Source organism: Quercus robur, chromosome 12 (assembly GCF_932294415.1).
Source record: "Quercus robur chromosome 12, dhQueRobu3.1, whole genome shotgun sequence".
Lineage (NCBI taxonomy): Eukaryota > Viridiplantae > Streptophyta > Magnoliopsida > Fagales > Fagaceae > Quercus > Quercus robur.
Genome location: NC_065545.1, coordinates 20,446,979 through 20,464,196, shown reverse-complemented (window position 1 = coordinate 20,464,196; position 17,218 = coordinate 20,446,979). Strand labels below are relative to the sequence as shown.

The 17,218-nt window shown below is 35.1% G+C and overlaps 1 protein-coding gene across 1 annotated transcript; it reads right to left on the bottom strand.

Annotated features, from left to right (window-relative positions):
• Positions 1-14,041: 14,041 nt before the first annotated feature.
• LOC126708269 (F-box/kelch-repeat protein At3g23880-like) lies at positions 14,042-15,328 on the bottom strand. Its single transcript, XM_050408071.1, has one exon. The coding sequence runs from the start codon at positions 15,326-15,328 to the stop codon at positions 14,042-14,044; it is 1,287 nt and encodes a 428-aa protein (XP_050264028.1).
• Positions 15,329-17,218: the final 1,890 nt, after the last annotated feature.

Genomic DNA, 17,218 nt, shown 5'->3' with positions numbered 1-17,218 from the left:
CCTCCCAACTTGTAATGTGATGAACATTATGTTTGTCCAAACGGCATGGTCTATCCTTTGTAGTCAACAATAAATGATCCAGTGACTTTGGTTTATGAGTTGGTGAGTTCACCATTGGGTACTTGAATCAAATGAATACCGGTGATCCATGATTACTACCACCATATGTTGAGATGGGTACATGCAATGTTTGTTGTTTTGATGGCACATACTATGATAGTTAGAAAAAGCTCTTAACAATCAAGATGGCAACATAAACAAAAAATATTATACAAACATCTCAAGACATAGACAACCAAACAAACAAAAACATCATACAAAAAACAAGGGTATATAATTGGTCACTAAAAGTCTAACACGAAGCTTAGTCCTTGACATCCCTAGCAGAGTTGCCACTGCAAGAGACCGCGCTCCTTGAGGGGTGCTCTCAAAAAGAGATTCAGGTGCTTAGGGCACCTCTCTTTTGGGGTAATTGTGTCAAGTCACTACTTATTTTTTTATACAAAAAAAAACAAGAAAAAATAAAATACAATTACATGTCCAAAAATTCCTCGAATGTTATTAATTGATTATGGAAATACAATTACATCATGGTAGAATAACTTTACAAGGCTTTGGTCCTAATACAATCTATGTAAAAATTACAAAATTTTGACCCTAGTTACAATCTACCAAAAACAAAAGATAAAACACTAGTCTACTATCCAAAAACCTAAGTTCAGGGGCTAGGTTATGGAATGGAAAGGTATTAGGCACCCATTCCTCCCAGACAAAGTCTAGTCTTCTAGACTCTAATGACCATTATATACCCTTTTGTATGACATTGAATGATATGTTGTAATACATGTAACAAAAACTTTACTTGACAAAATTAATTTAAACAAATTCGTCTTATGAATATGCCCTCTTCTCAAAGAAAAATCAGATTTGTTTTGTAAGGTTGAGAAAAATGAAATTTGATTAACAAAAATTAGATCTGTTTTGTAAAGGATAAAAAATAAAAAATGGGATTTGGTTAATAAAAATCAGGTCTGTTTTGTAAAGGATAAAAAATAAAAAATGGGATTTGGTTAATAAAAATCAGATCTGTTTTGTAAAGGATAAAAAATAATGAGATTTTAGAAGAGGATTCATATTCATAATTCAAATCTATTATGCATGCATCACATATTTATGGAATGACATATAAAACAAACTTTAATCTAGCTATTAATTCACTCTTTAAAATTCAAAATTTGCAGTTTTTATTTAAGAAGAAAACTATTTCAGGAAAATTTTCAGATCTGTATTTAATGAAAATATAGATTTGTTTTTGACCAGATAAATTTTCAAATCTGTATTTAATGAAAATACATATCTATTTTTGACTTGAAAAAATTTTCAGATTTGTATTTAGTGAAAATAGAAATCTGTTTTTTACTCGAAAAAATTTTCAGATCTGTATTTAGTGAAAATACAAATCTGTTAATATTTTTTTAAAAAGAGTTTTGGTGATTAATTGTAGATTTTGAAATCAAAGAAGGATTAAAACATGTTAAACAATTAAAGAACATTCTAACTAAGCATGCGAACATGGCATATATAGATTGAGAACAAGATCATTATAAAATCAAACACATATTAACAAAAATTCATGCAATGAACAACTCAACATGTCAATTAAAAGAAAAGATCCATAAGAATGAAAATACCTACTTGCATGAGCATACCCTTCAATGGAAGAATATTTTAGAAATCAAAGAAATTTTCACTTCTTTGAGTTCTAAAATACTATACTTACAAAAAAGAAGTTCTTAAAGCCAAGGTTTCCATAACGTATTTAACGTAAGGGGAGCAGAGAAGTCAGAAAGGAAGGCTAGAAAGAGGGGTAAAAAAAAGGTCAAAAAAGGGTGCTAAATATTGGGAGGCCTCCCCTATTTATAGAGGTTGGGATGCTTGAAAAATAAGCTTAATAAGATCAGATATGAATTGGAACGCATCCTTATCTCTAAAATTTTGAAAAATATAGGTTTTATCTTAATCAAGAGGTTCCTGAGCTGGGTTGAGCATTTGGGCCAATCGACACTCCAAGAGTGCCGACGGCCTTCTTGGGTGCTGAGCCCCCTTTTCAATTTTGGTTCGATTTGGACTCCTTTTTTTGAGGATTTTTTTTAGTTGGGAATTGCACCTAGACGCATTTTTAATTCATATTCTAAAAATTAGTCAATTTTTCTTAATATTTAGGTCTTTAAAAGTAATAATTATTTGATAGATAAATATTCTAAAAGACTTAATTATCCATAATTTCTTTGTTATCTGATTATCCACTTTATTCCCATGCAAGCAGGCTTATTTTTTACACTAACCAACAACCAATCACAGAATTATTTAATTAATTTTAATTGTTTAACCAATCAGAATTAATTTAAATTAATCATGCATGGTCAGTTCCACCCAAACAAAATGCATGCAGACCGTGAAAACTTAATCATGTGATTTCTTTCAATCTGACGGTCCGACTTAGGAATCAAAATTGTCATTAAAATATCTAAATTTTATTACAACAAAATTTGTTTTTGCACAAACCTATCTTAAATTTTATTGCAACACCTTGCATCAACTATTGCAATGATTGTTTTCCTTATAATAAACATTTTTTCTTGTAGTTGAGGAGGTCTTTTCTTTTTTGCATTTTTTGGAGTTTTGCAATTGATAATGACAACATCGGATTTGAATGTCTATTTTACCATCGGAGTTGTCCATTGATACGATGAAGAGAAAGAGGTAATCTCTTAATCTTCAGATAGTCTAAGATCACAATATATTAGAGAGAATCACAAATTATAACACAACTGCTACTACAAATGGTTGTCAACTTTGGTGAAAACCATAATTTCAATTTCCTCAATCAGGGAAATATTTCTACAAATTTTTTTTTTTTATCAACTTCATCAGATGCTTCAGGCCCAGCTATTATTTCATCTAACTGAAGACACTACCAAATAGTAATTTGTTTCAGGTTGGCAAAGTTGAGGAGCAACCCAAGAGCAAAGAGCTTCCTTATATTCAGACACTCATATATTGAAAATCTTCAAGATAGGAAAAGGTGCCAGGTGGGATCATTAGTGCTGGTGTGACTTTCTCTTCGCTAAACAGTATCTGTAACTTGTCCAATTTCTTGAGATGTATAATCACAAGTCCTTGATGAGGAAAGGTGTAAGAATAAGAAAGAACGTTGTCTATTTCTTCACACTCAGTGATCCAAATAGACTCTGTGCATTTTAAACACGCCTATATGCCTAACTCAACATGCCTGATGCAATAAATATATCATTGCATCAAAATTTTCATTAAAATATCTAAAGTTTATTACAACAATTTTTTTTTTTTGCACAAACCTATTACCTTAAATTTTATTGTAACACATTGCATCAACTATGCAATAACTTTGATGTTATTGCAATGATTGTTTTCATTGTAATTGATAATGACAACATTGGAGTTGAATGTCTATTTTACCATTGTTTTGGACTTTTGCAATTGATAATGACAATATTGGAGTTGAATGTCTATTTTACCATTTTTTATTTTTACTAGTCGTAGACCCACGAAAGAGCCATGTGTAAAGCACATGTCTGGAAGATGAAGAGACATGCCAGCTTGGAGGTTTTTGCGAGTGTCTCATGGGAAAGGCCACCATGCGAAGTACTTGCAAAACTTTTTGTTTGGCAAAAATTTATGTTTGCTTTACCAAATCTTTACCCACACTATATATACCCTCATTATCCACAAACTGTTAGGAGTGCTTTTCAAAGAGAAAACCCTAGAAGCTACACTTGAGTATTAGAGATTGTTATACCCACAATCATTTACACATTTCCTTGTGGTTTTCCTTAACTCCTACCTCTCCATCTTCATATCCTTGAGAGGTTGGTAGGCCAAACACTTACCACACCCATCTTGAGTGTAAAGTGAGAATTTGGTGCCATTGGGAAGCATTGGAAAAAGCCATTCATTGGCAAATGCAATTCATTGGCAAATGCAATTGGGCTGAATTGCGAGATCTAGAAAGCTAGAGAAGACAAGGTTCTGAGAAGCCAGTTGGTAGTAGGAGCTTGAAGGGCTTAAGTGCATGGGGTAGATTAGGCTTGGAGGGTCTTTTGTTATTCATGTATTCCAACTTTACTCTCTAGTGGATCGATTTCGACTTGGAGGGTCGCAGAGAGGTTTTTCGCTGAGTTCTTTAGTTTCCTCTTTGATAACTCGTCTTGGTGTTATCTTGTGTTTGCATCTCTCTTCCCTACTCTTAACCTTTCCTTTTATTGTTGATAATGAATGAATATGGCTTAAGGTAGTGATAACGGTTGTTTGCGCTTCTTTACTCTTATTCCACACTTAGTATAAGTTAGAGTAAAAGTTATCTAGCCGTAATTTTAATTTGGGGGTCTAAACAAGCTCTTGTGTTTTTACATAAATCCGAGCTTTCAATTGGTATTAGAGCAGGTACACTTATCAGATTTCATTATCCTAGTGTGATCCTAGACCCTAAGTGAGATGGATAGATCTCAATCTCTCAATGCTCCTCCCTATTTTGATGGGAGTAATTATGCTTTTGGAAAGTACGAATGCGTGCTTTTCTATGTGCGATTGATGAAACGGTGTGGGATTCCATCGAAAATGGTTGGGAAAGACCCACTACAGCCAAATCCGAATGGGATAAGGCTGCTTTTGCTTTGGCAAACGCCAATAGCAAAGCGATTAAGGCTATTTTCTGTGGTGTTTCTACTAATGAGTTTCATAGGATTTCACATGTGAAGACCATGAAAGAGGCGAGGACCATTCTTGAGACAACCTATGAAGGTACCAAGAAGGTTAAGGACACCAAGCTTCAAATGCTCACTACACAGTTTGAAGAAGCAAAGATGAGAAACGATGAGTCGTTTGATTCCTTCTATAGGAGACTCAATGAGATAGTGATTTCCAAGCTCAATCTTGGGGAGAAGATTAAAGATGCTAAGGTGGTGAGGAAGATTTTGAGATCCTTACCTGAAAGCTTCTGGGCTAAGGTCATAGCCATAGAGGAGAGTAAAGATTTGGATAAGATCAAGATTCAAGAACTCATTGGATCTCTTCAAACATATGAGCTCGGACTACCTTCTCACAAATCTAGCAAATCCCTTGCTCTCAAAACTATAAATGAGCGATTGGGTGATTCCTCCAATAAAGATGACATAGAGAAGGATGTGGTATTTCTTGCGAAGAACTTTCGAAAATTTCTCAAGATGAAGAACAATGGGAAGTCGTCTGGCAAAGGAAAGTTCTCATCCTCCAAAAATGAAAAGGAGTTCAAGAAGAAAGATGGGAAGGATTATCTATCCACTCAAGGAATCGTGTGCTATGAATGCAACAGCCATGGAGATTTCAAGAAAGAATGTCCAAACTATTTGAGAGGATGCCACTACCCTTAGTGATTCAGAAAGCTCAAATTCTGATGCAAAATGAGAGTGTGATAGTGAGGGAAACTATTTAGCCTTCATGGCAATTACCACAGTTGACTTTAGAGATAAGCTGAATGAATTGGTTGAGGAGCTTGATGTACATTCCAAAGGTGAAGAAGTTGATGATTTAGAAGATAAAGATGTGTGCCTCAACGAAGGTGAGAAGAACCTTCAAGAAGTCTATGATGCGTTGCTTGAAGATTGTGGCAAATATGCCAAGGTTGCTAAGAGCGCAGTCAAGAAAATGAAGAAAATTGAAGAAGAGCATAAGTTCACACTTGTGCAACTTAAGGACGCAATATGTGAAGCTGAAGGGTTGAAGGAAGAATTGTTGAATGCCTACTTGAAAACCAAGTTCCTTGAGCTTGAAATCATTCAAGCATATGTCAAAGTGGAGCGCATTTCCACCAAGAAACTTGACAGCTCGATTTTTTTCTCAAAAACCTTCAAATGACAAGACTGGTCTAGGCTATACCAGTGAAGGAAGCTTAAGTAGCGAACCCAAGAAAGAGGTGCGGTTTGTATTAGCCAAAAATGTAGAGAAATCTAAAATGGAGAAGTCCAAGATTGAGACCCCTATTGTTGCCAAGAGAACCATTGGTACAAAACCAAAGGAAAAAGGGAAGTCATTACCCAAAAGTCAAAGGGACCTCAAGTGAAGCATTTATGTCATCATTGTGGCGTGCGAGGGCACACAAGACCAAATTGTTTCAAGCTTCAGGCACTTAAGAGGGCTGATTCTTTGCATTGGCAAAGACAAATCAAGAAGAATGCCAAAGGGAGTTAAAGCTAAAGGAGAAAATGAGGGACACCTCATTGGAGATGTTATGGAAATGTTGAAGAACATTTCATCATGCCTTGCAAGCTTCACCCTGTGGTTTGAAAGTTATGTCAGTCGTACCCCTCCATCTAAGGATCTCACCCAAAACACTCGTACAGTGTGGGTGAAGAAGGGTACTCATGCATGATCACTCACTATGCCCATGCATTAATACTTCTAACAAATTAGGGTTATAGTTTCATGCATCATGATATATGCTATCTTCTTGTGTCATTGCTTTTGTTTTAAGCATGTTTCTTTTAAAATGTTTTTTTGTTTACCTTGTTTTTGTAGATCTTACTTTGTTTGTTCTGTTTTTGAGTGTGTTGAAAAATTCAAAAATCCATAAAAAATTATAAATCTCAAAAAGTTTGATCGCTTGTGTTGTGTATATCATACGTGAGTTTGGCCTAGTACCTCCGTACTAATGGCGTAGTACATTTACGAGCTTAACTTGTTATGTATACACTTTTTCTAAGTGTGAGTGACATCTAGAAATCTACGTTTCTTTGTTGTAAATAGATCTTTAAGCTTGTCATGAATGATTGGTCAATAGTCTTGCTTGATCTTGATACATGCGTAGACTTGTGCACATATATCTCTTTACATTTTTTTTTTCAAAAAGAGCTCTTCAAATGTCAATCTCTAAAAAGAGAAAGAGCTAAAAAAGCCTTGTTTCAAAAACTAGTTTGACTAGGAAAAGGTGGAGCAAATATGTATTAAATTGTATGCTGCCAAAGCCAAAGGCTTATTCGTCAAAACAATCAAAAAGTTTATGGCATCGCTTCTCAAATTTTGAGTTGTATCTTATCAAAAGTATGAAAAATGGAAGCCAAATGAAAAGCTTTCAATCAAATGTAATCACATTGGTGAGGGGTCATATATATTCATTTATACAAGTGAGATAGGTCATTTGACTTCATACTAGTTGTGTATGACTTTATTAAATTGATTATTGAAGCTTCATACTAGACTTTAGAGTAGTTCATACTTGATCCACACACACAACACACAAATTTAATACTCAATGAATGCTTATTCTATTTGTGTGATTGTATGTGTTCAAATGTGATGTGTATACTCAAGTGCTTGCTGATCAAACCTAAAAATATTTTTGAGTATTTTTATATGTTTTTGAAAGTGTTTTTATGATTTTGTGTGTTTAGAGGTTTTTTTTCCAAACAGTTCATTTCATTTTAGTTGAAAACTCTTTTAGAGGCATTTTCATGAGTAAGTCTTGAGTAAGATCCTACCTGCGAAAATGAGGATGGAAAATTTTAGAAAACACTGAAATTCAAATAGAGAGTTTCGCGACTGGCTCACGAGAAAGAGCTTCCTGTGAAAATGGTCTATATGCTTTAGTGGCCATTTCGTGAGTAACTTTGTAAAAAGCTTACCCGTGGAATGAGCGATTCTGAAATTTTTAAAGCCAAGTAGTGATAGTTTTTCAAACATACTCATTTTGCCTCCTCTGTGCCTCTCTCAACCCAAAATAGATTTTCTCTCAAAAACTCAACCAAAACTCGAGATCAATCCCTCCTAAGATTCATCTAAGGTATGTTTCAACATCTTTTTACTTTTGAATCCTTAGATTAAGCCTTAGATTCTAGGATTTCTAGGGTTGGGTTATTTTTGATAGGGTTGGGAAAAACTTAATTTTTTACAATTTTTTTTTTCTTGATTTGGTTGTGTCCTATTTTGCTTGTGTATGTGTTGGCTATATGTGGAATTTTGACATGTATTTAGGCAAGATTTCAACATGTTCATGCATTGTTTTACATGTTAGTGGTTTGTATGCACACTATATGTTTGATGAAATGCCCAAATGGCATTTTGTTGTTGTTTTGGACTCGATGAGTACCAAATTTTAGGGATTACTATGATTTTACATTCTTAACACGTTTTAAACATTGGTTGTGTGTTTTATACACTTTTCCCCATGTGTGTCTTGTCATGCTTTGTTCATGCATCTCTCATGCACACCACATGCACACACTTGATCACTTGACATGTTTTTCACTTCACTCATGCTAGATAAGTGTTGTTACATGTTTAGCACTTAAAACATGGTCTTGTGACTTTTGGTTTTTTGTTTTCATATTCTTTTAAGGGCTTATGGTTTGGTTTATGGACTAACTTGTATCTAATCAAGTTTGGTTCCTCATTTGTTTTTGTCTTTGTTTCTTTGTGTTTGTGTTATCTTTGTAGATGTCTCCTCCTAAGAAATCAGCCTTAAAGAAGTCCTCAAAGTGTCCCCGCACCCCCTCGAATGCACTCCAAAACGATGATGCAGATATGGCCTATAATGATCACTACAAAAGGGCCCCAATCATCTTGGAAAGGACTGTGGAGTTAGAGTCCTTAGAGGGCACTTTCATTCACGACGTGTTCAAAGAGAGGACATGGACAAAACTGTTGAACCTGATGGGCAATGTCTATGAATAACTCATTCGGGAATTCTATGCTAATGCCATTGTGGAAGGGGATCGCATAAATTGTTGGCTAAAAGGGAGAGAGTTCTATATCACAAGGGAGTCCATTCAAGAGATCTTGGAGGTTCGTCCAATGACTCCACACACATCCGTACAATATGATAAGAGAATGGAGAATCTAGGACCTATTGTGGAAGTCCTTGGTGGACAAATCAACAAGAAGGTTTTGCACACCATTCCTTTCACTTTGGAGATGCGAACCTTGGCCTACATCATGATCTTCAACCTCTACCCGATGAGGAACTTGACGAACCTGTCAGCACCAAGGGCCATATTTCTGTTTGATCTCTTCACACACAAGGAGATCGACATCTGAAGCCACATCTACCACCTCTTCACCAAATGCATCACAAAGAGAAATACAAGGATAATTCTACCATTTCCTAGCCTTATCATGTCTCTTATCACAAAGGCAAGAGTGAAGATTTTGAGTGGACTTCAAGTGATGCAAAGAGATTATCCAATCAATGCACAAATCAATAAGAAGGCTTTGCACACCATTCCAGTCACTTCGGAGATGCGAACCTTGGCCTACATTATGATCTTCAACCTCTACCCGGTAAGGAACTTGATAAACCTGTCAGCACCAAGGGCCATATTTCTGTTTGATCTCTTCACACACAAGGAGATCGACATCTGTAGTCACATCCACCATCTCTTCACCAAATGCATCACAAAGAGAAATACAAGGATAATTCTACCATTTCCTTGCCTTATCATGTCTCTTATCACAAAGGCAAGGGTGAAGATTCCGAGTGGACTTCAAGTGATGCAAAGAGATTATCCAATCAGTACACAAACCATGACTCGAAGCAAAGCTCATATCCCCGAACCATCAGTTGGTGTCTCCCAAATTCCAAGAGATGAAGAAGGAGCAGACACTGAAGAAGAAATTGAGCATTTCACATCTGTTTTGGAGGACACTGCACAACCTTCTCCCCAAGAGCGTGCACGAGCACTCGATCTTCTTGATCATCTAATCAGACGGGTTGAAGGGTTGCACGGAATGATAGCTTCCCAAATCAGCCACTCCACATCTCAATTCACCTACCTTGAAGGACAAATCACTGCTCTCTTGTCTTAGATTGATGACATGATGAGGGACTAGCAGCAGCAAACATCAGACTCAGAGTCTGATGCATTCTAGTCTCTTTGGCCATTTCGATCAAAAAGGAGGAGTAGTTTAAGGGGGAGTACAGCTTGAGGGGGAGCATAGTTTAGCACATTTTAGTTACATTGGTTTATTTTGGTGGTCTCTAGTTTACTTTAAGTTTTTATAGCTTTTGGATATTTACAATGCTTTCGTTTAAACCTTTTAAGTACTTTAGTTTAAAACTTATTTATCTTTAGTACTCATTTGTATCTTGGTTTTTATAACCTTTTGATACTTATTGCTTTCTAATACTTTTAGCTTTAGTTTCTTTAATGCATCATGCTTGTTGGCCATGCAATTGATTTTAGCATTGCTCTTAATTGCATTGCATGTCCTATGATCATTTACTAGATAAATATTCATTGTGATTATTTCTTGATGACTGTTCATGTTTGATCAAGTTATTCTTCATAGCTTACATTTATGTTCGTATCTTGATCGCATTTTACTTGTTCCTATATGTATCTTGAGTTTTACTTGTCATGAGCTTAACAAAAGTTTGTTGTATGCGCAAGTGTTTTAGGATACAGGTGTATATGGTGCAAGTGCTTCACAGCTTCTAGAATTAGGTGTGAGTGAGTTTTGCCTATGTTCTCAAACTCACATTTAAGTCTAGAGTCTATTTAGGGGTTTTGTCATCGAATAGCTAAAGGGGGAGATTGTAAAGTTGTAATTTATAACTATTTTATGTTGGCTTTAATTCCGTGCCAAATTTGATTGTAATTTCTTCAATCATATTTCCCTATATGTAAGTGGGTTTCTAATTGTGAAAGATGAGTATGAGAGAGTGTGAAGACTCAAGCTTAAAAGGATGAACAAGTGGATTTTGCGAGTGTCTTGCGAGAAGCCTACCCGCGAAAGAGCCATGTGTAGAGCATATGACTGGAAGATGAGAGTCATGCCAGCCTAGAGGTTTTCGCGAGTGTCTCGCAGGAAAGGCCATCCCGCAAAGTACTCGCGAAACTTTCTGTTTGGCAAAAAGCTATGTTTGCTTTACCAAGTTTTTACCTACACTATATATACCCTCATTACCCATAAATTGTTAGGAGTACTGTTCAGAGAGAAAACCCTAAAAAATACACTTAAGAGTTAAAGATTGTTATACCCATAATCATCTACACATCTCCTTGTGGTTTTCCTCAACTCCTACCTCTTTTTCTCCATATCCTTGAAAGGTTGATAGCCTAAACACTTACCACACCTATCCTGAGTATAAAGTGAGAATTTGGTGCTATTGGGAAGCATTGGAATGAGCCATTCATTAGCAGATGCAATCGGGCTAAATTGCGGGATCCAAAAAGCTAGAGAAGACAAGGTCCCAAGAAGCCAATTAGTAGTAGGAGTATGGAGGGCTCAAGTACATGTGGTAGATTAGGCTTGGGGGGTCTTTTGTTATTCGTGTACTCCAACTTTATTCTCTAGTGGATCAATTTCGACTTGGAGGGTCGCGGAGAGGTTTTTCGCTGAGTTCTTCGGTTTCCTTTTTGATAACACATGTCTTGGTGTTATCTTGTATTTGCATTTCTCTTCCCTACACTTAAGCTTTCCTTTTATTGTTGATAATGAATGAATATGGCTTTGGGTAGTGATAACGGTTGTTTGCGCTTCTTTACTCTTGTTCTGCACTTAGTATAAGTTAGAGTAAAAGCTATCTAGCCGTAATTTTAATTTGGGGGTATAAACAAGCTCTTGTGTTTTTACACAAATACAAGCTTTCAGGATTGAATGGAATAAATGAGATCAAATTTATACAAAATAAGATAGGGAGAAGATGAGTCAAAATATAAGAAAGAGGAATTGATGAAGGAAATTTAACGGTAAAGTAAAAAGTAGTAGGGAGATAAAGTGACAAAGAGGGAGGGGAAATGTTAGAGGAAGAGAAGAAGATTTGTTTTTCTTAGAATTGGAAGATGAAATGTTTAAATATTCAATTTTAACAATTACTTGAAATTAGAAAGAAAAAAAAAAAGAAAAAAGAAAAGTTGAAATCAATTTAGATAGTTGAATATTGTCAAACATTTGCATCTAATGAATAGTCAAACATGTGAATATATCCACTAAAAAGATAATGAATTATTCAATTTGAACAATTAATTGAAATTAGAAAGAAGAAAATGAAAACTTGAAATCAATTTGGGAAGTTGAATAGTTAAATATTTACATATAAAACAGATTAATAGTAACATGTTGAATAGTAATGGAGTGCGTTAAGGTTTTTTCATGAACTATATTTAATTATTTTATATAAAATAAAATAGAAAAATCATAAAGTATTTATTTTTTTTAGTATGAGATAGCTCAAACAGGAGTATAGCAACATTAAATTCTATGTCTTACCTTTTAGATATATAGATTATACTAGTATATGGTAAAGTCTTCAAATAGAAGGTTTATCCTCCATCGTACCACTTCTTCGCACTCATCACTCCACCTACTGACCCTAACCCCAACCCCAACGCCACTGCTGCTCCACTGCACCTCTCCTCTTCTCTCATCACTCCTCCCACAAAGCCTAAACCCAACACCTCTCCTCCACCATACCACTCCTCCTCACTGAGCAAAATTTTCTCTCTTCCTCCTCCTCCATTACCCACAAACCCCTTCCCTTAATCATCTTACAGTCCGTACTTTTTATTCCTAGGGTCAACTCAAGCAGATGGCTAAGGACCTGATTATGATGCCAAAAGTAATGTCTAGCCTAGGCATGGTCTTTTAAGGCATGCTCTCAGCTGTGGGTGCGACCATCATTGCTGGAGTAGTGAAGCTTCTTACACTTTGCCTTAAGGCAGGGCTGCAAATCTGCATCTAGGCTTTGAAGTTTGTCCTCAAACTTCTAAAGCGCTAGTTGCAGATATATTTAAGGCTCTATGAATAGTTGAGGAAGAAAAAACTGCTAGAGAAGAAGTGAAGAAGAAGAAATGGCTAGAGAAGTGAAGAAGATGGTTTTTGGGTTTTCTAAAGAGGGTTTTTTTTTTTTTTTTTTTTAATAGGAAACTGTTTTGGGAACTTAGGCCCTGTTTGGAATGAAGGGAGAGGGAGGAAGAGTGAAGGAGAGTAGAGTAGAGTAGAATTAACGGAAAATAGGTTAATTTTGGATCAATTTTACTCTATTTTCCCTCCTTTCCCCTTAATCTAAACGAACCATTAGGTTTAGTTAATTTGAAAAAAAAAAAAAAAAAAAAAAAAAAAAGAAGAAGAAGAAGAAGCAGAAGAAGAAGAAGAAGAAGTTGCAAATGCTTTATTTTCATTGGCATATTTTGTTTAAAGGTATGTTTGGATACCACTTATTTTGCTGAAAATTAAAAATTGAAAACTAAAAACACTATAGCTAAATAAATTTTAAATGTATGAATAATGCCGTGAGACCTTTTTTTAATGAAAATTTTGATGAAAAAGTAGGTTTGTAGGTCCCGTGAACAGTGTATGGAACTCACTGAAAAAGACAAAAACGCGCTTAAAAAAAAAAAAAATGCAGATGCAGACCCTATAATCAGTGTCCAAACTATCACTAAGTGAATAAAAATTAGTATTAGTTAGAAATATTCTCCGGTATAAAAGCAATATATTCTTTCGAGGAAAAAAAAAGGAGAAAAAAAATGTAATTTATTAAACAGCCAACTTTCACAACAGATGAATGTCAACCATGCATCTTTTTGACCAAGATAGATCAAGTCTTAGATTTTGATTTTTTTCTTTTCTTTTCTATGTGCTTCTCTGGAGATTTATTAATTCCTCCTGCTATAGAAAAGTAAACATAACAAAGGAAAAAAGTATATGAAGAAACCAAGTATTCTGCAAAACAATTCAAAGAAAATTAAGACGGCAAAACAAACAATGAAAATAAACTATAGTTTGTATATTGAATCAAGGACCCCATATAATCACCTACCTCTAGTCATTCTACCAGGCTACCAGCCCATGACATAGAATAGATATATGGCAAAAAAAAAAAAAAAAAAAAAAAAAAAAAAAAAAAAAAAAACAGAAATAAACTGACTGGTTTATTCTTTTCATCTTTTGAATGATGAAGCATTTGTGTAAAAACATAATCTCGAGAGAGAGAAGGGAGCTTGACATAAAGCAGAAACCTCCAGCTTCTTTATTCGCTTACATTTGTTGGATAGAAGAAATGAATTAACTTAGGAAGGATAACAACATAAGCAACCATAACAACTAGCCCAAAAAGAAGTTGAAAGAAAATAAAGTATTTCCCAAACCAAGAGTATTTACGCACTCTTTTGGCGTAGACTTTTGTTCCTTCAATTGTAACTAGGCTCTCAATGTGATTAACCACCTCAACCCAAGGTACAAAATTATTTCCAATAATATCAGCCTCTAAAATATCATCATGAGGAGGTTTTATCCGTTGTAGATCATAAAGGTACATGGTTGAGTGAGTCGCAAAGAGGAGCTCTTCATTCATGCCACATTCCACCAATTTAAGGACAAATAGAGGTCCAACGGTTAATTGTTTGGTCCAAGACTTCTTGACCCCATATTCATTCATTACCCATATGTTAAATATATAATGATGCTCTTCATGAGTTTTTGATCTAATAACCATAGCAAGCGATCCATTCCTAACAAAAGGCCACCATTCTTCTTTAGCCAAGTCAATTTTATATGGTAACTTTATGTAACGAGTCACTTCACTTCCTACATCGAATGATATTATATGACAACGAACGTCCCCTCTTTTCAATGTTACACCCCTCCAATGTAGAGCACCGTTAATAAACGCTTTGGAAAACGAATTCACCAGAACAGTTCCAAGCACAAGCCTATTCTTTCTTCTCCAAGAATTAGTACTCAATGAGTACACATCAACTCCAGAATAAAATTGATTTTCCAACCTTTTAGAATAAGAAATTCTAACTAATTTGTAGTCATTACTTTCTGGTTCATAACCAAATCCAAGACCAATGAAGTCAGAAATTGTATCTTCTTTAAGTTCATGTATTGGATAATTGGGTTTTGGGAGCTCCTTGAATTCACTAGTGGCAGGATTAAATAAAAAATTTGTGTCTCCAATTTCTGAAACATTTAGGCACAAAATGCCATTGCATGAACCTACAATTCTGAAAGGTGCCTTACCATATTCCTTAGATGGAATAGTTATCCTAATGACTTCACGAAAAGTTTCATAAGAGATCAAGGATATTGAACAATTACCACCAAAAGTACTGCCTTGGCGCGTGACAGCAAGATAGCCATTGTTGCTAAGAGCAGATTGGTTAACATGCTTGGTGATGAAGATGGGTTCTTTGATAAGATTACACCATGATTTGCAAACGCACTTGAATTGCAAGAGTGACTTGACGGGTAATCTGGCAAATATGTCCATTAATACATCTTCAGGAAGATTGTTCAACATTGAACTGGACATCTTTATTTGATTGCTTAGCTTTAAACTTTATAAGGAAAAGTGAATAAAGAGAATGCATGGCTTTATAGGCTTAGGTGTTGGGAGTATGTTAGTTTTTGTTGCATGGCCGTAGATTGTAGAAGTCTACAAACTATAAATTTGGATCCGGTTTAATTGGTCTTTTACTATCTTATTGTATTAATTTTCCTTCAAAAATTTCCATTAGTTCCGTCCACTCAATGGATTAGTTAGATGACTTGTTGTTATCATCAGGGTAGCTAAAAAAAGGAAAAGTTTGTTGATTTTCTATTCATAACTACGATGAGTTGATCTTCTATTCAAAGGGATACTACATTACCACATCATTACAAATTACATGTTCAATAAATTCCGGAATTTCCTCCAATCATGTGCAAGACCCTAGTACTTTTCGTTTTTTAAATAGTTACAAAATTACAATATGATGTTGATCTCACAACTTGAACTTTTTTTCTCTTAGATCCCAAACACTTTGTGCATGAGAATGTACCAAAAGTTACAAGATTTCTTGGCTAGAAGCTGACAAGACCTTTGATTCTACAGCTGTCTTTGAAATTTTAAATTTTGGATGCATGATTTCGTCCCAGATTGAGCTCCATCAGGACAAGGTTGCTGGTTTATTGCCCAATGAATTCCAAGATTTTGCCCAAAAAAAAAAAAAAAAACGAAAAAGAACACAGAAAAATTAACAAGGAAAATACTCTAAAGTTTGTATAGTGAATCAAGCATTCCATGTCACATACTATATTGATCATTCTGCCTGCCCATGAAATGAAAAAGAAAAATACAAATATAGCTAAAAAGTCATTCTTTTAAATGACAAAGCATTCGTGTAAATTCATATAATGTGAGAGTGAGAGAGGCAACTACCAGCTTCTTTATTCACTTGTACTTCTTGATAACTCTATGACTTAGCAAAGATAACAAGAAGAAATAAATTTCTCCCCAAACCAAGAGTTTTTATGCTCTCTTTTGACACAGACTTTTGTTCCTTCGATTGTAACTAGGCTCTCAATGTGATTAACCGCCTCTACACCGCAGGGGCAGAACTACCCTTGGACTAGGGGGGGAGGGGGGGGGGGGGGGGGAATGGCCCCCCCTAAATTTTTTTTAAAATTTATTATATATATGTGTATTAATTTTAGCAATTTTGTTCTATAAAATTACATTTTATTTCCCTTTAACAATATCATTTGTAGGTACTCAAGAATTCTTTGCCTTTGGCTTTGGTTTTTTTGGCTTGATTGCCTTGCCTTGCCTTTGGCTTGAATTCTTTTGTCCCACATTGGAAAGATCTCTTTCCTCTTTCTACCTTATAAGGGATGAACCAATGGAGTTAGAGTACCATTAGTTTGGAACTCCATAGGTTCATCCCTTATAAGGTAGAAAGAGGAAAGAGATCTTTCCAATGTGGGACAAAAGAATTCAAGCCAAAGCCAAAAGCAAAGAATTCTTGAGTATCTACAATAAAAGGATCCTTTTATTGTAGGTACTCAAGAATAACCAAACTAATGGTCCTCTAACTCCATTGGTTCATCCCTTATAAGGTAGAAAGAGGAAAGAGATCTTTCCAATGTCGGACAAAAGAATTCAAGCCAAAGGCAAGGCAAGGCAATCAAGCCAAAAAGGCCAAAGCCAAAAGGCAAAGAATTCTTGAGTACCTACATCATTGATTCTTTTAAGAGTAATGTTATATTCACAAACTTTTTTATAACATTTTTACAAACTTTTCTGGTAGCAAATTTTTATTGGTTCGCATATGGGCACACCACTCACATCATTTTTTTACTTACCAGTAACCATGTATTACATAAGTAATTTATTAAAAAAAAAAACTTGCAGCTCTAGCATTTTCCTCATTTTAGTGACCAT

Coding starts and splice junctions, on each gene's coding strand:
- LOC126708269 (XM_050408071.1), bottom strand. CDS start 15,328: ATGTCCAGTTCAATGTTGAACAATCTTCCTGAAGATGTATTAATGGAC.